This window comes from Urocampus carinirostris, chromosome 19 (genome assembly GCF_059441175.1).
Source record: "Urocampus carinirostris isolate Australia breed hairy pipefish chromosome 19, RoL_Ucar_1.0, whole genome shotgun sequence".
Lineage (NCBI taxonomy): Eukaryota > Metazoa > Chordata > Actinopteri > Syngnathiformes > Syngnathidae > Urocampus > Urocampus carinirostris.
In genome coordinates, this window is record NC_142367.1 from 24,613,137 (window position 1) to 24,640,744 (window position 27,608).

Consider the following 27,608-nt stretch of genomic DNA (forward strand, 5'->3'; position numbering starts at 1 on the left):
ATTGCCGTAATGGATTTGCACCACTCTAAATGGACTCTCCAGAGCTTTAAAGCGCGCATGTTTTGTATTTTAATCATAACTCGTCTACCGGGTGAAAGTGCAGCAATGTTGGTGCCGCTTCTTCCAATGTACCGCAATAAAGCGTCTGGAAAAAGAATGAGTGATGCGTCAGTGGAAAATAACAGGTTTGGAGCACCATGTCCCGTAGGTCTCTGCTGAAAATGGAGGTTTTGCATCTCTATCAGTGTCTTCATCAAATTCTGCTAACATATAAAGCGTCATTCAGATTAAGGAGAGCTAGGGTTCTTACGAAATAGGTTGTGATGCCTCAATTCTGGCTGCGTCGATGGGACTAATGCTGGTTGCTAGGGCTGCATGATTTTTTTTTTGGGGGGAACCCAATTATTGCAATTTTGATGCATTTTCCGATTTTAGTGCTTCTTGGGATGTATACAGCTTGGGAAATCTTTTTGTATCCAAATTCAGCTTTAAACTTCTCCACAACAGTATCTCGGAAATTACCTGGTGTGTTCCCTTTTCTTCTTGATGCTCTCTGCACTTTAAATAAACCTCTGAGACGATCACAGTCAATGTTCCCTCTAAGCTGTGCGCGTGCGCAATCGCGCACTGCCTGCACATTCTCAGCGCACAAGAAAATCTAGCCAGCGTAATGTTCCCTCTAAGCTGCGTGTGTGAATTTTTAAAGTTTTTTGAGAACAGGCTTCTTCGGCTCGGCTCACTAAAAGGAACCGGCTCTTTCGGGTCCTAAACGGCTCTTCAGGTTGTTTTTGGTTCTTTCATCTCTATATGACCAAATATGATGTAAAATTAGACACAAAATGACTTAAAGGAAAGGGGAATAGAACAAAAAAGAAAAAAATACCAAAATGAAAAAGTAGTGTAAAGCTGAGAAAAAAACAAAAGGAGGAGAAAAAAGAAGGAAAAATTCAGAAAAGAAAGAAACAAAGGAAAAAAGTAAATAGAGAACAAAAAGAAAAAAGTAAGTGCTAGGAAAAAATAAACACAATGAGATTCTTTTTAAAGGGATTTAAAAAAAATGGGAAAAAAGGGAAAAAAAACAGGGAAAAAGAAGAAAAAGTTTGTGTTGCATTCAAATAATTCCCAATTATACCAAGTCAATCTTGTCGCCAAAATTGTACTTCCACTAAAAAAATGTGATTCAATACAGTTCTGTATCGTGCAACCGACTAAATCAACCCCCAAAAATGTTAGTATTATGCAGCAAAAGATACCAGGAATAAAATAAATGGAAATCTTGTGAAAGAATTGTTGTAAAAACAAACGACGTTTGTAGACCGTACAACCTTTGCAATAATACATGAGTCAATTCATTTAAATTTTGTTAGCTTCTTTTGAATCTTCTGGGGCTGAGGTTTTGGCTTGATTCCTAACCACTTATCCATTTTTCCTTGTGATCTCTGACCGTCTACTTTGGAAAAGCACAACCTTATAACGCTCGGGAAAGTCCGGAAGCACCAAATTATTCGCTGCAGGCTTCGGATTGGCTGCCGAGTATGCAAATTGCCAAACGAACCGAAATTTCCAAACCGAATGAAGATTTACTAATAAGCAAATGTTTGATTTGAGAGGAAAAAAACAAACTGAAAGGTTTTTTTGCAAAAGTCTGCTACCTGGGCGGAGACGTTGTATAAGTTGTACGCCCGACGTGAAAGAAGCACGCCCCTGGCATCCGGGCAGTTATTTCAGACACTGAACATGTGATTAGTTTGAAAAAAGTCTTCCAAGAGGACAATACTGGGACAAGAATAACAGTTTTCAAATACGTTTTAAGGAAATACAAACATCCGAAAGTCCAAAGAGTGCTACTAATAGGTTGTGATGAACTTTCTTGAATGTCACAATGACCTTGATATTAATTACTGGCAGGTAAACAGAAGACGTCGTTCAGCGCTGTGACGAGCACAAAAATGGAGGGCCGAGGTCGATATTTTACACATTTTGGCGCACAGTGGTACCCCAACTTACGATTCTAATTGGTTCCAGCAGTCACATATAATGAGACCGTTGTTAGTTGAAACACGTTTTCCAATTGAAATGAATTGAAACAGGACTAATCCGTTCCAGGGTCATACAACGCAACCAAACCCCTATTGAATCAACTGCAACTGCCCAGTAGGTACCCTAATGTTCAGTCAATGTTCCGAATAGTATAAATCAAACAAGAAATACACAAAATTTTCAGGTAATTCAAAGTACTCAGGTAACTTTTAAATTCTGGCCCTTAAATACACTTCTAATTGGAGTGTATTTTTTTTAATTGACGTACTAATACTGATTTCTTTCTTCGGCAAGGACATTAGGCAAATATTGTTCTCAAGCAAATACAAACAAATATGTCCCCAACTGTACTTGATTCAGATTCAGATCTACTTTATTGTCATTCTAGTACACGTGTATACAGAACGAAATGTCGATACATCTGACCCGCAGTTTCCTTGAATGTACAGATATAAATAAAATGTTGTATTGAGTCGGAGTATTGAAGTACTAATAATATACTAAATAATTATGGCTATGTATAGTATTTTACAGTAGTGCAAAGAGTGCAAGAGGAGCAGCTAACCAGATGTGCAAAATGGGCAGTCAGGTAAACAAGTCAGGTAAACAGTAACAATAACACTGTAAGTACAATAGTGCAGAGAAACAGATGTGCAAGGAGTGGCTAGCTATAAAGAACTGCCAGTAGTGCAAAAAAGTCAAACAAAACCAACAGATGTACAGATTAGCAGCAGTTTAGACTTATTATGTGTTTGATTGACCATTTAACAGTCTAATGGCCAGGGGGACAAGACTATTGTGGAACCTGGTGGTCCTGCACCGCACACTGCAGTGCCTCTTCCCAGAGACTAGCAGAGTGAACAGTCCATGATGGGGGTGAGAGGGGTCCCCGGTAATGTTTTTAGCATGGGATAGGCAGTGCTTCTGGCCAATGTCCTGAATGGAGGGGAGAGAAGTCCCGATGATTTTCTCTGCTGTCCTTGAACCGCATCCAGTTCACTTTCCATTTCAACTTGCGCTCAAGACACAACGAGGCAACAAAAAGCCTGCAATTAACGTACGTCCTGTATAAAATGACTCTAAACTAAGGACCAATCATTCTAATAACGCCAATGATGAGGGTCCTAGCTCGGAGGGTAAAAATAGCACGAGAGGGGTAATAAATAAATAAAGAAACGGGGATGGCGAGGCAATTACACGATTGTGTTCGCCTCGGAGCAGTTGTTGTTATTTGACAGACGTTCTGTTTTTCAAGCCCGCGGCGTCTGTGGCATCTCGCAAAAAAAAAAAAAAACAGAAAAAAAAACAGACGCACAAACACACCATCTGAACGGCAAAGACGGAAAGTGGCATGACTAAACGTTGCCCGGCACAGCGGCACAAACAGTCCCGATGCGAGTGAGACCGAGGCGCGAACGATGACCGCAGAGTTTGATTGTGTCCGAGAGAGAATGTCAAATCCTTTTAATCACGGTCTGAATCACCCGGATAGATAAACCTCTATCCAAAATAGGACTTAAGAGTTGGAATAGGCCAAAACTCCAAACAAACTCTCATATTCTAGAATGGAAGCTTGGATATAGTTTCAACAAAATTACATTCGTATCATTTTCCTGGCTGTGATTTTTGTACTGTGGACTTTAATGAAGGATATTTAGTTTCAATCGCGGGACTTGGAGTCGGGTTTGGGTTCATTTTGTGTTTGTGTTACATGTTTAAATGTGGGCGCATGCGGCTTATATACAGGTGCGGCTTGTGTATGTACAAAATCGGTTTTCCTCTTAAAATGTGGTGGGTGCTACCATTAACTGCCCTGTCAAAGCTATATTATTATTATTGAAGCTTTGAAAACTCTCTGGGTGAACCCGTGTATAATATGTATTTGCAACTGTATATTTTTGTAATGTATTTATTTGAGACACTTATTCTGATATGTTTTGCACGTGTGAACGAAAAATGAGGGGCGGAACAAACGCGGGGTGCCGAGTTTAAGTGGGGACCGCTAAAGGTGAGGGACAGACAAGGAAAGAAGAGGGGGTAAAAAGTTGGTTAAAGAAAAAGGAGTTGCGTGAGTAAATGTCTTCATCTGATATATTTTTTCCCACCCTTACCTTTGGAAATATACACTTTTTTCCTTGGATTACTTTCAACGGGACCCGGACTCTGCAGGTCTGCATTAAACCTTAAGTACCGGTATCATTTTCAGTTCATTTTGCCGGCTGTGATTTTTGGACTGTGGACTTTAATGAAGGACATTTAGTTTCAATCGCGGGACTTGCAGTCGGGTGTAGGTTAATTTTGTGTTTGTGTTACATGTTTAAATGTGGGCGCATGCGGCTTATATACAGGTGCATATCAGACACTGATATGTTATCTAAAATAATGTGTGGAGTTTATTCTGGATTGTGGTTATCCAGAATTACTCATGAAATACACTATAATTCCAAAATTCTGGGTTGCTTGGAAAATACCATTCTTTGGCGAAAACAAAGTCCTAAAAATGAAAATATTTGTTTCAAATAAAATCCTATTTCCTAACCTTTATTTTGGAATTTGGTTAATAAAAAGATTGTCATGAAAAGCTCAATTATCTGGATGACCCCAAACCTTTGAATGGTGTATGTGTGTACATATATATACAGTGAAGAAAATAAATATTTGAACACCCGGCTATTTTGCTATTTCCTCCCACTTAGATATCATGGAGGGCTCATGGTCAGTGCATATCCACTGTGAGGGAGATAAACTAAAAAGAAAAATCCAGAAATCACAATGCAAGATTTTTTTAACGATTTATTTGTGTGATACACATGAAAATAAGTATTTGAACACCTAAGAAAGTGAATGTTAATATTTGGTACAGTAGCCTTTGTTTGCTATTACAGAAGTCAAACGTTTCCTGTAGTTTTTCACCGGGTTTGCAGGCGGGGTTTTGGCTCACTCCTCCACACAGATCTTCTCTAGATCAAGTTTCTGGGCTGTTGCTGAGAAACACGGAGTTTGAGCTCCCTCCAAAGATTTTCAATTGGGTTCGGGTCTGGAGCCATGCTAGAACCTTGATATGTTTCTTACGGAGCCACTCCTTGGTTTTCCTGGCTGTCTGCTTCGGGTCGTGTTGGAGACCCAGCCACTTTGGAATAATATATATCTTTCATTACTTTAGTTTAGATTTTTCAAAAATTGTATACAGTGGGACCTCGCTACTTCGCGGTTTGACGTTCGCGGATTCAGAGCTTCGCGGTCTGTAATGGTGAATTTTATTATTATTATTTTTTAAGGGGCGTCGCTACTTTTTGCGGGAATCCCCCTCGGCCGACGACCCTAGCACGGCGCGCCGTTCTCGTTTCCCGGTGTCGTGCCCAAATCCGACTCCCGTACAGAAGCGTGAACGCGCATTCTGCTGAGCTTCCGACAAAAGCGATCGTATTCTATATAGTACGCTTATTGAAACCATAATGCGAGCTAATTAAAATAATTGGGCGATCTTAGTCTATATAATGCGTTTATTTAAACAATAAAGCGCGATCCTATTCTACAAAATGCGTTTGTAACGCGGATGAAAAAGTCACCAACGTCACGTCTCCTGCTCGGGCCGCGATGGCTCTACATGGCGCTACACGGCGCTACACGGCCCTCGATGGGGGGGAAAGGGGTAGGGGGACCTGTGGGGGTTAGGGGCCGGTGAAGCGGAAGCCGCGTGGACCCAGCGGTGGCAGCCGTGGGCTACCAGTATACTCAGTACGGCCAGAGTAAGTCGAGAGCCTTCCCGGCTTAGCATGGTGCTCGTGGCGCACGTTAAAGCTCGTGTTTGCTGACGGGATCTTAAAGACTATTATGCATTACGGCGGTGTTAAATAATAATAAAAAAATAAAATAAATTAAAAAAAAAAATCTTATTGAAGGGGCGTTGCTACTTTGCGGATTTTCACTTATCGCGGGTGGTTTTGGTCCCGATTAACCGCGATAACCGAGGTCTTACTGTATTGATTTCCAACTAAAGCAATCAACATTTAATAAGTGAAGAATTTTCAAGCAATGTTAGCCAGCTTGCTTCAAACCCTGCAAAGATTTTTTTCCCCCTGGTTCTGATTATCACGTCCAAACATGATAAAAAAAAACAAAATCGAAACAGCCTTTGGTGAGTCGCACGTCTTCATAATCAAACCATTAGCATATTTAAATGTAAATAATTCACCTTTTGACAAGTGGCTTTGACACCGTAGGGTTGTATTCCCGATTAACATAACTTTTCCACTGCAAGGGCTTAAGAGTTTGATGTTTGAAGCAGTTTTCGTGCCACGTGTCGATTTTTGACAGGTTATCAAAGCTCAAAGGATTGCAGCAGAGTTGCACGCTCATTTCCCTCTCTGTTCTCTCTGCTTCCCTGCAGGTGCGACTCAGAAAACCGTTACCTCGGCAATCCACTCAGGGGAACCTGCTATTGTGAGTACCGTTTCACCACACGTACCAGGGGCGTGACCATGAGGGGTGTGGGGGCAGTTCTCACCCACCGAGACGCTCTGCCCACCCAAAGAAAACTGGATCTAGTACTGGTGGCAGTCTGGGCAGCGCATATGTTATCTCAATTATATAATATTGTTTGTCAGCAGAAACTGTTGTGGAGTCTCCCCTGTCCTACAGCACACATTGCCACCTCAGTCCCCAAAGAGCAGGGGTTGGCAACCTTTTTGACTCAAAGAGCCATAAAAGCAAAATATATTAATTTTATTTTGGGAAAGAGCCTCACCATATATTATGAGACAAATTTACTAAATTGCTAAACCCGCGTCCCAGACAAAAGCTTAGTCTTCAGCACATTTATTTTTGATGATTTGATAGAAATTATGAAAAGAGAATAATGCCAGAGCCCGTGTCCCCAAATCAACAAACATACCACTTTAAACTTGTCTCTTTCTTGCAATTACTCAAAATCGGTTAAACTCATTTTGCCCCTTTTTTTTGATACATATTGGTTTCAAAACCAGATGCAAGCAGTTATTTTGTAAAAACGTTGCAACATTCTGCAAGCAGGGAGCCTGATGTGCTTACCTTTGGCGCAGACGGAGTAGAGCGAGAGATGGAGGGTGTGCTTGTACTTTTTGCATAGCTCCACCCATCCCTCCCACTCACCCAATCAAGTAACTTTAAGTTCTCTTTCCGGTGTTTTGGCGTATTTACAGTTTTTTTCTGTGGATTTCATCATAAAGTATCTGCACACTGAACACAGATTATATAGTGAGCTTTTATATAAAGGATTCTTTAGCGTTGTATAGCCAAAACGAGTTTTTCTTTGTGTGACACCTTGACTGTAAATTGTAGTGAAAAACGTGCCCTATATATTCTGCGAAGCACTGCTTTAAAATTTAGCTTTAGTTTGGCTTTGCGTGTATCTGAACAGGACTAAAAGTTCATATTTCGAACGAGATGGAGAAAATTTGCATGCATTCAAATTTGTCTGTGAGCCACAGGCACTCATAGAAAAAGCCATATATGGCTCGCGAGCCATAGGTTCCCGACCCCTGCCATAGAGGGAACATCCCCTCCCCGATGGGAATTTCGTCTCTTTTTAGAGAAGCAGCCATTTCCGCTCGGTTCACTCAAAAGACCTGTCTCTTTCGGCTTTTTGTATTGTTTTTCTTTGCCCTAACCCATTTATTAACATTTATTATGTAGAATAATGCACAAGAAGATGTTAAAAAAGGGTAGAAAAATAAAGCAAATTAAAAAAAAGATGAAAACAAGAAAAAAATTAGAGAATAAAAAAGAAGCAAAAAGGTAGGAAAGAGAAAACAAAAAATACAAGATAAAAAGAAAAAAGGGAAGGAAAAAAATGTTTAAATTAACAAATACATGAAAAAAAATAGGAAGATTTAAACAAACAAAGAAAAAAAGAGAGAAACAAAATAATACAAAAGAGCGAGCAAAAAGAAAAAAATAGCTAGGAAGACAAGTAACAAAACAAGAAAAAAAATAGAAGGCTTCGAATTTGCAAATTGAATTTCCTCGCAAATTCGGCCAGAATTTTTAGTGCATGTGGGCAAAAACAATGTGGGTTTCCTTTGTGTGTTTGAAACATGGTATTTTGAAGTCAATATCAAGACAAGATTAAGTAGACAAAAGTAAGCGCTCATGTGAGTTAGAGAGAGAACGGGGAGTGTGGAGTAACTGGAGAGCCGGGTCGGCGGCCGGTAGTAATGGAGGAGATCGGTGGATGCACCTTATATGTAACTTTCAGTAAGTTTCTGCCTCTGCGCAGTCTGTGCTAAACATGTTTCTTTTTGCTTGACATTACAGAAGTCTGACTGTTCCCAGTTACATGAAAAACTTTCTCGTAGTTTGCTGAAAAATCCTGTGACATTCAAATAAATTGCAAATATATCAAGTCAATCTTTCTGCAAACACTACTGTGGGGTCTAAAGGTAGACCACCGACGTGTGGGAGAGCTATAACTTGGCTAACGATAGAAGAAAATTCAGGCAAAGACTTGTTTAGTTTTTAAACAACTGCAGCTGGAGGGAAATGGGGGGAGGAGAGGACAATTGACTCGCTCTCAGCTCGCTGGTCATACTCCCTCTGGGTCACTCCCCGTCTGACTCTGTTTTATAGAAATCACAAGACATGAAAAATACTGGTATGTTGAGACAAAAGACCACCCCCCTGGAAAAACACCTTTATACAAAGACAGGAAGACTAAGAGACGGCCAAAAGGAACATCATACTGATTAGAAATACACACCTTGAGCAAATACGTTTAAGCCTACTTTACACCTACCTTCACTCAAAAAGGTGTGGTTGAGTACAGTTCTGCAGTGTACAACCAACTAAATGAATCCACAAAATTATGTCACAAGAGATTTTCTTAAAAATGGAAATCTGATGTAACAGTTGTTGTAAAAACCTGGTGTCATGAGAGTAATCTGTTACTGAATGTAGGTAAAACTAAGGAGATGATAATAGATTTCCGTACGAAGCCTCCCCCGCATGTGCCACTGTCAATTAATGGTAGTGAGGTGGAACTGGTCCATTCATTCAAGTTTCTGGGTACTTACTTGTCAGCTGACCTCACATGGACTGTCAATGCTACTGATATTCTAAAGTCAGCCAGACAAAGGCTCTACTTCCTTCGCCAACTCAAATCATTCGGAGTCCGTCAATCCATTCTAGTCAATTTTTATCGTGCTATCATTGAATCCGTTTTAACTAGGTCAATCACAGTTTGGTTTGGTCGCGTCAATCAGAAAGAATTGTCAAAGATGGAATCAGTAGTGAGGACGGCAGAGGAAATAATAGGTCCCTGCAAAAGTATCTACATCGATCGGACTAGAAAACGGACACTAAAAATGATAGAGGATCCCAGTCACCCTGCTCGCAGGTACTTTGATGACCTGCCGTCAGGTCGCCGTCTTCGCTCCATTGCGAGCAAGACTTCACGTCTTAAAGAGAGTTTTTACCCTCCCGCTATCCGTATGTTCGACGGGAATTGATTTAGGTTATTGTGTACAGTATTATTATGCCAACGGCGTTCCTCCGACCTATTCTCTAGTCTTGTTATTTACATATTCTTTCTTTTTAAACTATTCTATATAATTACCTTGTATTATGAAATGGAATGATCTGCATTTATTTAGCGCTTTTCAAGTCAAGACTTCCCAAAGCGCTTTACAGTGTGCTTCACGTTTCCCAATAGCGGCCTTGCAGCCATGTAAGGCGCTAACCCGCTTATTGGGGGCATTAGGGGTTCAGTGTCTTACCCAAGGACACTTCGACATGTAACACGGAGGAGCCGGGATTCGAACTGCGATCTCTTGATCCCAAGACGAGCACTCTACCTCCTGAGCTACTGCTCATTTCATTTCATTACATATTCTTTCTTTTTAAACTATTCTATATAATTACCTTGTATTACACACTACAATATCTTTTTTACTCTATTCTTTTAAGAATAGAGTAAAATCTATTAAATTTCTTTAAATTTAATAGATTTAAATCTATTATTTTATCATTATTTAGTGTTTGCGTGTCAAATGATTTCTTGTATATATCATGTTTATGGTTTATACTGGCTGAATAAATATATAAATACAATAACGACACAATTTTTGGCCGCGTAACCTGTCCAAGAGTACATTAGCCAATTCATGAATATGTGAAAAAGTAATTGACCATTGCCAAAAAGCACTGAAAACAGCCTCAGGTGTTGGTGGCTTAATGCTTATCCTGCATCAGTGCGAAAATCTTTAGGGGGTCATACAGTAATTGTTGGTTTTCATATGCGCCCACCCCCCACCCCCCCGAGACGGATGTCTAATGACGGCACCGACACGTACCGTATACAGTCCGTGCATCCCTCGCCGACTTCTTCACTTCCCGCTCGGTGGCAGATGGCCCGTCTTGACGCTCGGCCACCCGCGGCGCCTGTTCGCTGACGAAAATGACTTGTCGTGAAAATGTCAAGCGCGTTACAAGGAGCGAGCCATCCGAGCTAATTAAACGGGCCGGAGGACATTTTTTTCCACTCGCCCACCTACTCCTTAGTTCGTTTAGAGCAGAGGTGTCCAACTCGCTTTCATCGTGGGCCACATTATGGTTATGCCTTCAGTGATGAATTGACGGGGTTCGTACGGGTGCTTCAAATGTTGTGTTTTCAAGGATTAAAATTTGAGTGAGGTGCTTGTAAATGCTTCAAATTGTTGCCATGTTTCCCAACAAGCTTATCATGACGCTGACACCGCTCTCTGGTGGTTTCGCTTTGCCATTGCCTTCTTTCTTCACTCTTGATTAATGGCAGCTGGCATTAGTTTGTACGGTTTAACAGTATGTCAGTATGTGTGCAATGTTTGACTATTCAAAAAATATCGCAGACCACCATCGTAAAACTTTAGATGCCACGGGAATCAAACCCAGGTCGTGGTGGTGAGAGTGCAATAGTTGCTGCGTTGCATAGTGCAACCAAAAAATAGTATTAAAAAATACAAGAAAAAAATATACACTCTAGACGATCAAAAAGGACCATCGAGTATAATTTATTTCTTATTACAAAAGAAGGAAAAAATAAGAGAAAGACAGGGAAAAAAGAGAGAGGGGGAAAAGAAAGAAAATCAGATCAAAACAAACAAAAAGGAAAATGTGAGCGAAAAAAGCGAAAGACAAAAACAGAAAAAAGAAAAAACAAAAGCAAAAATAAATGTATATATCTATCCATCCATCCATCCATCCATTATCTGCACCGCTTATCCTCAGTAGGGTCGCGGGGGTGCTGGAGCCCATCCCAGCTAATGAAGAAATCTTGGGAAGGGACAGTCTCAAAGGGCTGCACAGACTACAGACTATTACGACACCATCCCCTGATCTAAAAACTACATGAGGGCAAGGGAAAACTCAAAAACCTCAACATGAGGAAAATGAAGAAACTGTGAGAAGGGACCGTCTCAAAGGGCTGCACAGACTATGGCAAACTACAGACTATTATGACACCATCCCCTGATCTAAAACCTCCATGAGGGCAAGGAAAAACTCAAAAACCTCAACATGAGGAAAATGGAGAAACCTTGAGAAGGGACAGTCTCAAAGGGCTGCACGGACCACAGACTATTGCAAACTACAGACTATGATGACACCATCCCCTGATCTAAAACCTATATGAGGGCAAGGGAAAACTCAAAAACCTCAACATGAGGAAAATGAAGAAACCTTGAGAAGGGACCACACATGAGGTCACCCCCCTTCCAGGATGACCTGGCCAAAATGGATCTTGCAATAACAAATAATATACAGATATCGTCAACATAAAATCTAGGTCATTCATATGCTATAGAACAGAAGTGTGTTTTAAGCCTAGATTTAAATAGTTCCACTGTGGTTGCAGATCCAATCTCAAAAGGCAGAGCGTTTTACAGGACTGGGCCCCAGACGGAGAATGCTCTCCAACCTGCGGATTTCTTCTATGCTCTTGGGATCACAGCATTTTCAGAGCGAAGGCTCCGGACCGGAACATAGGGGGAAATTAAATCTGAAAGAGATGAGGGAGCAAGACAACAAAGATAGGAAAAAGAGGGAGGAAGAAAGTGTACCTGTTTCGCTAAGATGGTTGGCAAGGCTGTCAACTTTTTAATCAATACATTTCACTTTTAGACTGCCCACTACTTTCATGAGAATTACAATTGTTTCATCTTGATTTGGGTTAAAGCCTGTAATTAGGGCAGGGTGCTGGGTCCGCACGTAAGACCAGTTGAGAACGACTGATCCCAAGCGCCCTCTACAGTCCACGAAGGAGTAATACAGTGGAACCTCGGTTCTCGACCATAATCCGTCCCAGAACCCTGTTCGAAAACCGATTTGTTCGATCACCGAAATCATTTTTCCCATTAACAATAATGTAAATCGTTTTAATCCGTTCCAACACCCTGAATGTTTACCTTGAATGTTCAACGTAAATATTAAGCTAACCCAGGCTAAACGTACGTCCGCGTTATCGTAATCTTCCGTACGAAAGATTACGCTAACACGAACGTGTAGAAAAAAAAAAGCAGGTCGTTTACAAGTCATTTAGCACCCGGGTTTCCACAACAAGTGGTGAGCGGTTCATTGGAAATGGGGCTCCGTTCCAACACCCACATCAAGCTAACCCAGGCTAATCGTACGTTCGCGTTATCGTAATCTTCCGTACGAAAGATTACGCTAACATGAACGTGTAATAATAAAAAAAAAAGATAAAGGAATTATGGATAGGATTTCTTACCTTTGTGGTGGTCAGCAGAAGGCGCAGGTGGACGGACATTGCTTGCTTATAGCACTCACTCCCTTAGCCACATCTATCTATCACTAGATTTCACAGCCTCCTTATTCTTTAGTATCGCACTGATTGTAGATTTAGCCATGCTGTAGATAGATAGATAAATAGATAGATACTTTATTCATCCCCCTAGGGAAATTCACACTTCCAGCAGTCTACCCCGTTGTTTATTAACAGAATAACATGATGCCCTAGTGGTGCTTGTAGCGGAGTGGATGACGTCTTGCTAGTCCAAAAGTTCGACATCCCTGCGGCAGATGGAAATATTTTCTCGGTGAAAATCCAGGGATACACCACCTCGTGTTAACAAGTCCTCTCCGATTCCCCCCGGCTTTCGTGTCTCTGTATAGCGGCGTTGAAGCCGGATCGCTCCGGGTAGCTCCAGGTGGCTACACGTTAGCGTCCGGAATGCTAAACGTGAGCCACGTTTCCGCAAAACACAGCAACTGCGCTCCCTGTGCGCTTCGATGTTTTCCACCCGCACTCGATGATCTTATTTGGTCGTGAGTTCGCATTTACCATGATTACGGATGGTACCGAAGACTTATAACGCCGCTAGCCGCTTCGCTAGCTCCGGCTCTTCTTCCACGATAGGCCCCTTCATCACACCGGCACGAGAATTCTTCAGGGCAAGGAGTATATTCCTTGAATACACGCATTTTTGTGCGCTAAAACCCATGTCCATAGGATAGAAGTAATCCATAGTGTAGTTGTCAAAACGGGAAGTATTCCCTAGCAAGTTCAGACACTCGCACACCTCCTTCATAGTTTGCTATTATTTCTTTCTTAAATGCAATAGTTGTACGCACTACTTTTCTTTTTTCAGCTGTAGCAACTTTGCCGCTTGCACTGACTTTCTTCGGAGGCATAATAAGGGGCTAAAACACCCGTACGCCGCTCAGCATCGCACCCTAGCGTACGCACTCACGCATTACCGGCGTTGGAACTCGGATTTTTTGACCGAACAGCGAAGCGAGAATTTCTGGACATTTTTGGTCGGACTCCGATTCGTTCGTACTGAGAGGCGTTCGAAAACCGAGGTTCCACTGTATTTGCACATTCGCGCGTTATATCGTCTAGTGTCACCGGTGTTACCTCATATGCCGATGTGCTCGAGCCACTGCCCTTCACAGTGCATCGTAAATAAATAAACATAAATTCCCCCCACCTCCACGTCTTATCCTCCAGACAGCAACGCTCGGCCCGAGATTCGCTCCCCTTTCGAAATGCCATCGCGTGACGCAAAGCTCAAAGAGAAGACGGAAAGTTCGAGCCCTGGGCTCCTTTTAACCTCCCAGCGTCACCGACACTTAAGCTCTCGCTTACGGACTGAAAACACGGGCTATTTGGTTTGTGATGGTAGCATTTGTGTATAAGAAAAAAAACGGAAAAAAAAATGCAGTTATACACAGTACCAATGTTCCCTGTAATTTTCCTTACAAGTCTGAGCGTTCAGACAAAGTAGGTGAGCAACGCTTGAAACAACAGTGAGCAACGGCAATCCCAAGTGTGGCAACTAAGTCACTATCAAACGTGTCCAAAACTTGACATCACGTTATATTTTGCTGAGTTTCCGGCAATGCAAAAATATTTTTCACTCTTGAAGGAATTGACTCGTGTATTATTACAAAGGTTGTACGGCCTACAAACCTCGTTTGTTTTTACAACAATTCTTTCACAAGATTTCCATTTCTTTTTTTTCCTGGTATCTTTTGTCGCATAATACTAACATTTTTGGGGGCTTATTGAGTCGGTTGCACGATACACAACTCTATTTAATCACATTTTTTAGTGGAAGTACAATGCTGGCAACAAGATTGACTTGGTATCATTGGAAATTATTTGAATGCAACACAAACTTTTTCTTCTTTTTCCCTGTTTTTTTTTCCATTCTTTTGAATTCCTTTAAAAAAATCTCATTGTGTTTATTTTTTCCGAGCTGTTACTTTTTTCTTTTTGTTCTTCATTTACTTTTTTCCTTTGTTTCTTTTTTCTTTTTTTCTGAATTCTTTCTTCTTTTTTCTCTTCCATTCGTTTATTTTTTTCTGCTTTTCACTACTTTTTCATTTTGGTATTTTTTTCTTTTTTCGCTCTATTTCCCCCCTTCCTTTGAGTCATTTTGTGCATAATTTTACATAATATTTGGTCATATTGGGATTAAAGAAGCAAAAACAACCCAAAGAGCCGTTTAGGACCCAAAAGAGCCGGTTCCTTTTAGTGAGCCGAGCTGAAGAAGCCGGTTCTCGAAAAACTCTACTGACTTTACTCAACTTCGTTCTACTTCGACCTTGACTTCAAAATACCGCATTTAGAACACAACGTCAGGGAAACCCGTGTATTTTTACCTTCATGCTCTGTAACTTAAAACATTCCACAGTACCCTGCAAAAGTGTTGGCCTCCCAATACATTTTTGACATATTGCCATAATTCAGGCTTAAAACTCTCTATATAATATTATCCAAGAATCAACGACACAATTGTGAAAAGAAACCAAATGAATTCATCATTTGATATTTTGCCAACAGATAAAAGACTGAAAAATAGGCGTTGCAAAGATATTACCCCCTCTTTGAGTTAAAACTTTGCACAACCTCTTTTTGTCTTGGCTACGTGTCTGTAAATTTTGCACATCTTGAAACAAAACTATTTTCCCATTATTCCTGACAAAATAAGTCAAGTTCCTTAAGGTTTGATGGACAGCATTTTTTAGATCTTTCCACCAACCCTCAATAGGATTGACTTCCAGACTGTAGCTTGGCCATTCCATCACCTATAGATTGTCAGTTTAAACCATTCCATTATAGACCCTACTGATGATTAGCGGTGCAGATAATGGATGGATGGAATCCATCTTTCCATCCACGCTAACAATCTTCCTAGTCCCGGCTGAAAAATAGCAACCCCAGAGCATGATGCTGCCACCACCATGTTTGACAGTTGGGATGGTGTTTTCCGGTTGTCCTATTTGAAGATGAACCTGCACCCTATTCTCAGATCTCTTGCCCACTCCAAAAGATTTTTATTTATCGGAATCTATCCATCTTTCTATCCACGCTAACAATCTTCCCAGTCCTGGCTGAAGTAAAGCAGCCCCAGAGCATGATGCTGCCACCACCATGTTTGACAGTTGGGATGGTGTTTTCAGGTTGTCCTGTTTGAAGATGAACCTGCACCCTATTCTCAGGTCTCTTGCCCACTCTAAAAGATTTTTATTTATCGGAATCTATCCATCTTTCTATCCAAGCTAACAATCTTCCCAGTCCTGGCTGAAGTAAAGCAGCCCCAGAGCATGATGCTGCCACCACCATGTTTGACAGTTGGGATGGTGTTTTCAGGTTGTCCTGTTTGAAGATGAACCTGCACCCTATTCTCAGGTCTCTTGCCCACTCCAAAAGATTTTTATTTATCGGAATCTATCCATCTTTCTATCCACGCTAACAATCTTCCCAGTCCTGGCTGAAGTAAAGCAGCCCCAGAGCATGATGCTGCCACCACCATGTTTGACAGTTGGGATGGTGTTTTCAGGTTGTCCTGTTTGAAGATGAACCTGCACCCTATTCTCAGGTCTCTTGCCCACTCTAAAAGATTTTTATTTATCGGAATCTATCCATCTTTCTATCCAAGCTAACAATCTTCCCAGTCCTGGCTGAAGTAAAGCAGCCCCAGAGCATGATGCTGCCACCACCATGTTTGGCAGTTGGGATGGTGTTTTCAGGTTGTCCTGTTTGAAGATGAACCTGCACCCTATTCTCAGGTCTCTTGCCCACTCTAAAAGATTTTTATTTATCGGAATCTATCCATCTTTCTATCCAAGCTAACAATCTTCCCAGTCCTGGCTGAAGTAAAGCAGCCCCAGAGCATGATGCTGCCACCACCATGTTTGGCAGTTGGGATGGTGTTTTCAGGTTGTCCTGTTTGAAGATGAACCTGCACCCTATTCTCAGGTCTCTTGCCCACTCCAGAAGATTTTTATTTATCGGAATCTATCCATCTTTCTATCCACGCTAACAATCTTCCCAGTCCTGGCTGAAGAAAAGCAGCCCCAGAGCATGATGCTGCCACCACCATGTTTGACAGTTGGGATGGTGTTTTCAGGTTGTCCTGTTTGAAGATGAACCTGCACCCTATTCTCAGGTCTCTTGCCCACTCCAAAAGATTTTTATTTATCGGAATCTATCCATCTTTCTATCCACGCTAACAATCTTCTCAGTCCTGGCTGAAGAAAAGCAGCCCCAGAGCATGATGCTGCTACCACCATGTTTGTCAGTTGGGATGGTGCAGTGTTACTCTTATGCCAAATGTTAAAGGTGAAATTTGGTCTCATCTGAACTGATGGCTTTCCACTTGCTACTCTTTCCTAAAGGTTAGATTGATGCAGAGTAATAGTTATCTTATGCACAGATATCTTATGCACCTCAGCTGTGTACGCCTGCAGGTCATCCAATGTGACAATGCACCTCTTGGTTGCTTCCCTGATTAGTTTTATCCCTGTTGGGCTGAAAGTTTAGAGTGACAATCATGTCTTGGTGAGCTGAGAGAACAGGGGGGCAATAATTTTGCAACACCTACTTTTCCGTGTTTTTTCGTTGTAAATATGAAAACATTTAGAAATCATTTGGTTCCATTTACGATTATGTCTCACATGAGGTTGATCCTAGGAAACTGTTTTCACTTTAGTGGTTTTAAGGGGAAATACTGACCATCAAAGGTCGACATTCGCTTTAAAAACAAACCTAATTTGAACTTTTGTTTGAGTTTGATGCAAAAACAAAACCAACATCTGATTTTGACACAATGTTCTGACTTTTGGATGACGCATCTAATCAAACAAAATTAAAAATGGCAGCGGCAGTCTGTTCTCGATGGTCATTAAATTGTCGCCTTTCTTATTAATCATTGTGGAAGGTTTTTGAGGCTGCTGTAAAATTGCATTTTTGCTCTTAGCCTGATGAGAAAATTGGACACCCTGATTGCCGACTTTTGGATTTGATGACGATCATCTTTTGATTTCACTTACTCTCCGTCCGTCAGAGTCTTGCTCGGACATCCGTTTTGTTATTTGTAGTCTGCGTTTGCGGAAGTTTGCTCCCCTCTCCCCACTTTGGGCGTGAATTCTCCTCTTGTGTTGGTATACAGCTAACACGCCATATGTTAGCGAGTCAGTGTCTTAAATCAGCTGTCAAATGCACCGAAAACAATAACCATCATCCATTTTTTTTTCTATCTCTCGGTTAGGCTTCCTCAGTGTTCATTTGAGCTGTGAAAAGTGATGGGTCCCGGGGACTCGCTTGCTCAAAAATCTAAGGGTCCCAACAGAGATCTATGGCTCCCCAAAATGTAGTCTTATCCAGGTTGAAATTGTAAATTGGCCACAATTATATAATATAAATCTATATATTCAGTTTTAATCATCACGGTTTATTGGTAATACAAATCAGTTATCACTTCAAGATTTTTCCGTTAACAACAATATTGTACAATATATAAAATATTATTGCTGAAATATTAATCTATATTTTTATCCAGTTATAATCATCACAGTTAATTGGTAATACAAAGCAGTTATCACTTCAGATTTTTCAGTTCATATATTCTTTGTGGTTTTGTTGTCCCGCCATAGTTGTAATGCCTTCTCAAGGTCCAATCCATTATCATCCTCCTCATAGCGTCACCAGGAATCTAATTTAGTCCATTTGGGCAGAAAAGTCCTTTTCTTGCTCGGAGTATTCTTTTGTTTATTATCTTTCGTCGAATCGTTCGCTTCAACACACGTGTTTTCCTTGCATTCGCGGTCTTCCGAAGAATTTCTCCGCCGTTTTTTCGTGCTGGAATTATTGCCGTTGTTACCACTTTCTGTGTTTCAAATTGTTGCCATGTGTAGTATGACTTGATAGACCACGCGTTAAATGAAGAAAAATAAATCAAATCTGCCTAAAACGTCTCTGACACGCCTGCTATGGGGGCTCCTCTTTACCATTGCATTTCTTCCTCCCTCTTGATTAACGGTAGCTGGCATTAGTTTGAATGGTGTAGAAGCATAATTGCTCACTATGCGTCGCACACCAAAAGGACAGCTGAAGAGAAGTACTTGAATTTGGCCATGAAAGAGGAGTACAAACCCTAATGAAGGCATCATCGTCCCCACAGAGGTTTTTAGGTCTGAAAAACGTGTCTTTGTGATTCTTCCCACAGACAATCTCTTGATCGACTACCAGTTCACCTTCAGTCTCATCCAAGAAGACGACAACCACTACACCGCCATCAACTTTATGGCCTCCCCCGAACAGGTAACAAATGAGTCACCATTTTGTGACTCAGTGGTATTTATGAAATCAGATGCAAATGGCGTCTTGGACAGTCGCCACCCTGCTCCCTTCTGACTCTGCGAGCCGAGTGCCGCAATCACAAGTCAATTATCGCTGTGTTTTAACACCTTCGACGATGACACCGTGACTCTTTCGAATGTATTCTGGGTTCGATGATGCACGTTGCGTTTCATAACCCGGGGCCTTTGGTTTCATGTGTTGTTTCGGAGAGGTGCAGCAAGTACTATAACAGGGTTCCTGCCGATCCTCAAAGTCTTTAGAGGCCTTGAATTCATGATTCTAAAAAGAAGACCTGGACTGGCATTTAAATGTCTTACATCTAATTATACAGTGGAACCTCGGTTCTCGACCATAATCCGTTCCAGAACCCTGTTCGAAAACCGATTTGTTCGATCACCGAAATCATTTTTCCCATGAAAAATAATGTAAATCGTTTTAATCCGTTCCAACAAGCTGAATGTTTACCTCGAATGTTTAACGTAAACATAAAACTAACCCAGGCTCATCGTACGTTCGCGTTGGCGTAATCTTCAGTACGAAAGTTTACGCTAACACGAATGTGTAAAAAAAAACAAAAAAAAAAAACAGGTCATTTAGCACCCGGGTCTCCACAACAAGTGGTGAGCGCTTCATTGGAAAGGGGGCTCCGTTCCAACACCCTGAATGTTGGGCTCGGTTCCAACACCCTGAATGTTTAACGTAAACTTAAAGCTAACCCAGGCTAAACGTACGTTCGCGTTATCGTAATCTTCCGTACGAAAGATTACGCCAACATGAACGTGTAAAAATAAAAAGAGGGATAAAGAAAAGAATTATGAGTAGGATTTCTTACCTTTGTGGTGGTCAGCAGAAGGCGCTCGCACACCTCCTTCATATTTAGCTATTATTTCTTTCTTAAATGCAATAGTTGTACACACTACTTTTCTTTTTTCACCTGTAGCAACTTTGCCGCTTGCACTGACTTTCTTCGGAGGCATAATAAGGGGCTAAAACACCCGTACGCCGCTCAGCATCGCACCCTAGCGTACGCACTCACGCATTACCGGCGTTGGAACTCGGATTTTTTGACCGAACAGCGAAGCAAGAATTTCTCGAAATTTTTGGTCGGACTCCGATTTGTTCGAACTGAGAGGCGTTCGAAGACCGAGGTTCCACTGTATTTGTTTGAACTAAAATGATCTTTTTTTTATCATTTTACCGATTTACTTTCGTGGCGACGTCGCGTGACCACAATGGTGGAACTATCGTTGTGGATTAACTGCGAGTCGGCTTGATGGAAAACATCTGGATGTTATGAAGCAATATTTATACAGGAAATACCACGGTGTTGACTGAGCCAAGTCAGGGCGGGAAAAAACACTGTCGATCCTGAGAAAGAACACTGTCGGTTAGAGAAAAACATTTCGTAACTACGAGGACACGGTATAAAAAAGCTGACCGTCTCCCAGACGTACTTGAACGTGGATGAATGTATGGATGAAATAAACAACGTTCCCTCTCTGTCATATTTCCGCTCTGTTTATGTTTTGGGGTGATGCCCAACGACGTCCTCTCCAAAACTTTTCAAACGGTGATGTGGTTTCAGTCGGGCCTCTCAGAGCCAACCTGTGTTTTCGGTCTACTCGCAATACACATAGCGACTTTGAATAGAGATCTTTACATTGGACCATGTTTATATATTTTTTTGTTATTTTTTTGTCTCCCTGGTCTTAAATTTGATTTCAAAAGGTATTAAAAAGTCTTGAATTCAACTTGCCCTAAGGTACAGGCGGCCCGCGGGCCAGATCAGGCCCGCTAAGGGATTGAATCCGGCCCGCCAGACAACACTCAGAGAAGCGCAGGAGAAAAACAAGCTGCAGGTTAAAATATGTCCACTTGATGTTGCCAAAGCCAGGTGCCTCGAACAAAGACGCTGGACTTGTATTTATTTCTCTCTCTCTATCTCTCTCTTCCTCCCTTTCTCTCTTTATCTCTCTGTCTACCTCCCTCCCTCCATTTTCTCTCATTTTCTGTCTCTCTCTTTCAGTCTCTTTCTTTGTTCCTCCTTGTCTCTTTCTCTCTGTTTTTTTACCTTATTTTGCTTTCTCTTCATTATTTCCTTCTCTAGAGACACAAAGACACTGTACTTGTGTTTATTTGTCTCTTTCTCTCTCTCTCTCTTTCTCTCCCCTTTTCTCCCACCCTGTCTCTTTCACTCTCTGTGTCTCTCTTTTTCTCTTCCTTTGTTGCTCTTTGTCTCTTTCTCTCTGTGTCTTTTAACCTCTTTTGCTCTAACTTCCTTTTTTCCTTTTCTCTCTTTTCTCTCTCTTCATACCCTTCGCGCTTTCTTTTCCCTTTTCTCTCCTTCTGGCTTTCTATTTCTCTGGATTTCTTTCTTCCTCTCCCTTTCTTATCCCCCTCTCTCACGACTTTTTATCTTTTGTTTCTCACGCTCTCTCCCTCTCTTCCCTTTTTTTCTTTCTTTGTCCTACCCTCTCTCTCCTTTTCCCTCCCTCTTTCTCTTATTTCTTTATCTCTTTTCTTTCTCTTTAATTTACTAGTCCGGCCCCCGACAGAATGTTTGTTCTATCGTGTGGCCCCCCAGTTAAAATGAGTTTGACACCCCTGCCTTAAGCTGTAGTGCATGAAGAAAAAAAATCAAAACTGGTTAAAACGTCTCCGACAGAGAAGTGCATTTTAGTCATCGAGACTGGAGTTAACAAACGCGTGAATTATAATCCCTGCATCCGACGGAGACAAAGACGAATTTTATCAATATTACGAAAATGGAAAAAAGCTGTTCCAGTAATATTCTTAACGTGCGTTTGAAAGGACAGATCGGGGTCAAATATGACACCTACATTTTTGACTGAGTCACTCTGGGTGATTTTTAAAATTATTAAAATTATTCAATTGAGTAAGCATCAAAATTTAATACAATTTAAATTGATACCCTTGCTTTTTGCTCAATGTCTTGTGTTCATTGTTTCCATTTTTTTCTTCTCATCCAAAGGCCAACAAGAACCTGGACATGTCGATCAATGCCTCCAACAACTTCAACCTCAATATCACCTGGTCTGTGGGATCAACAGGTATTGACTCTAAAATGTTTCGTAGTTGAATCCATTACAATTAAAAACTATGTACGTTAAAGTATGATTAAATATTAGTTAAATGTTAAATGGTCTGCATTTATATAGCGCTTTTCAAGTCAATGAAGACCTCCCAAAGTGCTTTACAATGTGCTTCACACTTACCCATTCACACACACACTCACACACCAATAGGGAGTCAGCCTCCAAACGTTTTGAGGATAATCAAGATGCTAAATGGTAAATGGACTGCATTTATATAGCGCTTTTCAAGTCAGTGAAAATCTCCCAAAGTGCTTTACAATGTGCTTCACACTTACCCATTCACACACACACTCACACACCAAGAGGGAATCAGCCTCCAAACGTTTTGAGGATAATAGAGATGCTAAATGGTAAATGGACTGCATTTATATAGCGCTTTTAGAGTCAGTGAAGACCTCACAAAGCGCTTTACAATGTGCTTCACACTTACCCATTCACACACACACTCACACACCAATAGGGAGTGAGCCTCCAAACGTTTTGAGGATAATCAAGATGCTAAATGGTAAAAGGACTGCATTTATATAGCGCTTTTCAAGTCTGTGAAAATCTCCCAAAGTGCTTTACAATGTGCTTCACACTTACCCATTCACACACCAAGAGGGAATCAGCCTCCAAACGTTTTGAGGATAATCAAGATGCTAAATGGTAAATGGACTGCATTTATATAGCGCTTTTAGAGTCAGTGAAGACCTCACAAAGCGCTTTACAATGTGCTTCACACTTACCCATTCACACACACACACACTCACACACCAATAGGGAGTGAGCCTCCAAACGTTTTGAGGATAATCAAGATGCTAAATGGTAAATAGACTGTATTTCTATAACGCTTTTCAAGTCAATGAAGACCTCCCAAAGTGTTTTAGAATGTCTTTCACACTTACCCATTCACACACTCACACACCAATAGGGAGTCAGCCTCCAAACGTTTTGAAGATAATCAAGATGCTAAATGGTAAATGGTCTGCATTTCTATAGCGCTTTTCAAGTCAATGAAGACCTCCCAAAGCGCTTTACAATGTGTTTCATGGGAGAGTTACCAGGAAAAAAAAACTGCTGTCATAAAAGAACACAGTTTTCTCACATTTGCCAAAAAGCATCTTGATTATCCTCAAAAATATTCTGTGGACTGATTAATTTAATACGGAACTTTTTAGAAGGTGTGCAGCCCGCCGATAGAAAAATGGCACAGAATTTGACAAAAAAAGAACATGATTCCAACAGTAAAGCATAATTGTGGTAGTATGATGGTCTGGGGCTGCTTTGCTGCCTCAGGACCAGGACAACTTGCTGTGATTGACTGAATCATGAATTCTGGTGTTTACCGGAATATCCTGAAGGAGAATGTTAGGCCATAAATTTGTGCCCTCAGACTCCAGCACTCTTGGATCCTGCAGCAGAAAAAACACCAGCGAATCCAGCTTCAAATCCTTTAAAAAACTAAACGAAGGTTCTGGAGTGGCCAAGTCCTTGTACGGATTGAAATCTAATTGATAGACTGAGGAGATCATTTCTTCATCATGCCATGAGGCTCTTTAACTCCACCCGGGGGAGTAAAAGCCCACAGGAAACCTTACCCCCACATTTGCATATTACCTTATTTTTATTACAGTGTGTATTTTCCATAGCACTATTGAAATACTCTATATCAGCACGTTTTATTGGGTATTTTTGTATTCCATTTCTTTTATTTTATTATTTTATTTTTCAACACAAGGATACTCCTGGAAGTGTGAATTTCCCTACGGGGATGAAGAAAGTATCTATCTCTCTATCTCTCTATCCATCTATCTAGACATTTATCTAGACATATATCTATCTCTATCCATCTATCTATCTCTCTAGCTCTCTATTTTTCTGTCTATCTGTCTATCTTTATCTATCTATCCATCTAGACATATATCCATCTCTATCTATCGCTATCTATCTATCTCTATCTATCGCTATCTATCTATCTCTATCAATCTCTCTCTAGCTCTCTATCTATCTCCCTAGCTCTAGCTCTTTATTGGTATCTTTCTATCACTATCTATCTATCTATCTATCTATCTATCTCTATTCATCTATCTATCTCTATTCATCTATCTATCTCTATCCATCTCTATCTATCTCTATCCATCTATCTATCTCTCTTGCTCTCTATTTTTCTGTCTATCTGTCTATCTTTATCTATCTATCCATCTAGACATCTATCTAGACATATATCCACCTCTATCTATCGCTATCTATCTATCTCTATCTATCTATCGCTATCTATCTATCTCTATCTATCTATCGCTATCTCTATCAATCTCTCTCTAGCTCTTTATCTATCTATCTCCCTAGCTCTAGCTCTTTATCAGTATCTTTCTATCACTATCTATCTATCTATCTATCTCTATTCATCTATCTATCTCTATTCATCTATCTATCTCTATCCATCTCTATCTATCTCTATCCATCTATCTATCTCTCTTGCTCTCTATTTTTCTGTCTATCTGTCTATCTTTATCTATCTATCCATCTAGACATATATCTAGACATATATCTATATCTATCGCTATCTATCTATCTCTATCAATCTATCTCTCTAGCTCTCTATCTCTCTAGCTCTATCTCTCTGTATCTTTCTATCACTATCTATCTAGACATCTATCTAGACATCTATCTATCTATCTAGACATCGATCTATATCTATCTAATTGAGATAAACAGGGTGGTCATGCTGAATCCTTTATGGGTGATAAATATGCAAAAAAACCCACAGAAATCTGGAACGGGGCAAGTACTTTTTCACGGAGGTGCTAGGCTAACTCCCGTTTTTTGTTTTTTTCCCCCCCCGCTTCATGTACAGACGCCCAAGGACACAGCGGCCATCTATTTTTTCTTTGTTTATCTGCTGCCCTTCCTTCGCCGCCACCTTGTCTTTCCGCACAACACCTGACATTTTCCCCCGTTGCTAGAAAAAAAAAAATGCGGCTATGCTCCTCTGAAGCCACCTTAACTTTTTTATGAGTGCTGTCATTATTATTTCAAGTCAGGAGCCCCCCTCCACACACCAACCTCCTCACCAAAGATATTTCTCTTATTCTTTTTTTATATTCTAAAGCAGAGATGGGAAAGCATTCTCTTTGGGGTAAATCCGGGATCAATGTTCCCTGTAATTTTCCAGGAGTCTGAGGGTTCACACAAAAACTGTGAACAACGCTTGAAACAACAGTGAGCAACAGCAATCCCCAGCGTGGCAACTAATCCATTATCAAATATGTCCGAAACTTGACATCAACTTACATTTTACTGAGTTTCCGGCAATGCAAAATTATTTTTCACTTTTGAATGAATTGACTCATGTACGATTGCAAAGGTTGCAGAGCCTACAAACGTATTTTGTTTTTACAATTTTTTTCACTAGATTTCCATTTCTTTTTTTTCTTAGTATCTTTTGTCGCATAATACTATATTATAATAATTATTATTATATTATTATATTATTATTATAATATTATAATTATAATATTTTTGGGGGCTTATTTCGTCGGTTGCACGATACACAACTGTATTTAATCACATTTTTTTGTGGAAGTACAATGTTGGGATCAAGATTGACTTGATAGAATTGGAAATTATTTGAATGCAACACAAACTTTTTCTTATTTTCCCCTGTTTTTAAAAAAAAAAAATCCTTTAAAAAAAAAAATCTCGTTTATTTTTTCCCCGCTGTTACTTTTTTCTTTTTAATCTCTACTTATTTTCCTTTGTTTCTTTCTTTTCTTTTTTTCTGGCTTTTTTCTGAATTGTTCCTTTTTTCTCTTCCTTTTGTTTCTTTTTTTCTCAGCTTTTGACTACTTTTTCATTTTGGTATTATTTTCTTTTTTATTCTATCCCCCCTTTGTGCACAATTTTACATAATACTTGGTCGCGTAGGGATTAAAGAAGCAAAAACCACCTGAAGAGCCGTTTGGGACCCGAAAGAGCCGCCGGTTCTTTTTAGTGAGCCGAGCCGAAGAAGCCGGTTCTCGAAAAACTCGACTGACTTTACTCAACTTCATTCTACTTCGACATTTTACCTTTATGCACTGTAACTTTAACTTAATTTGCTTCTTAATTAGCAATTTTGAGCCTTGATTTTTGTGAGCTCCTATCTATCTCTATCTATCTATTAATACTATTGATTTGAACGATTTCGGAGAATATCCCGCTGAACAAGCTCGAGGGGCCACATGCGGCCCGCACGCCGTGATCTGCCCACCCCTGCTCTAAAGTCACTTTGGAGTCTCTTGGCAGTCGACAGGAGCCTTAAGCGCCTCCAGGTGGGGGGGGCGCGAGTGGCGCAAGAGCGCGATTTCAATTAAGATAAAGGCGCTCACGTCGCCACTCTCAAGCTGTCATTTTCTCTTCTTTTGTTTCCCGGCGTCGGGCCGGAATGTCAATGACTGGCGGCCATTGACACACGCGTGAATACCAAACCACCGGGAAACATTTAAATAGATGTAAAGTGGCCTATTTGCCCGAGCTCATGCTTCGGAAATTGATTTGCGCGAGTGATTGACGCGGCCATTAGCGCGATTCTCGCGCAGTGACATATCGCTCTTTAATGGAAAGTTGAGTGGATAGACTTGGAGATCAAAATACATAATCCCACCAAATATCCCGTTGACGTTATTTCTAACTATATGGTCTGCTTTTCTATAGCGCTTTTCAAGTCAAAGAAGACCTCCCAAAGTGTTTTACAAAGTGCTTCACACTTACCCATTCACACACACAGTCACACACCGATAGGGAGTCGGCCTCCAAACGTTTTGAGGATAATCAAGATGCTAAATGTTAAATGCTAAATGGTAAGTGAACTGCATTTATTTAGTGCTTTTTAAGTCAATGAAGACCTCCCAAAGTGCTATACAAAGTGTTTCAGACTTACCCATTCACACACACACACACACACCGATAGGGAGTCAGCCTCCAAATGTTTTGAGGATAATCAAGATGATAAAAGTTAAATGCTAAATGGTAAATGGACTGCATTTATATAGTGCTTTTCAAGTCAATGAAGACCCCCCAAAGTGCTTTACAAAGTGCTTCAGACTTACCCATTCACACACACACTCACACACCAATAGGGAGTCAGCCTCCAAACATTTTGAGGATAATCAAGATGCTAAATGTTATATGCTAAATGGTAAATGGACTGCATTTATATGGCCCTTCTCAAGTTAATGAAGACCTCCCGAAGTGCTTTACAAAGTGCTTCACACTTACCCATTCACACTCACACACCAATAGGGAGTCAGCCTCCAAACGTTTTGAGGATAAACAAGATGCTAAATGGTCTGCATTTCTATAGCGCTTTTCAA

The 27,608-nt window shown here is 40.7% G+C and overlaps 1 protein-coding gene across 1 annotated transcript in view; it reads left to right on the forward strand.

Annotated features, from left to right (window-relative positions):
- The window catches only part of atrnl1b (attractin like 1b), a 146,473-nt gene that overhangs the window by 72,461 nt on the left and 46,404 nt on the right, over window positions 1-27,608 (forward strand). Inside the window, exons 21-23 of the mRNA XM_088323704.1 lie at window positions 6,431-6,483; window positions 19,026-19,120; window positions 22,152-22,230. Coding sequence (XP_088179830.1) covers window positions 6,431-6,483; window positions 19,026-19,120; window positions 22,152-22,230 — 227 coding nt within the window. The remainder of the gene's footprint in view (window positions 1-6,430; window positions 6,484-19,025; window positions 19,121-22,151; window positions 22,231-27,608) is intronic.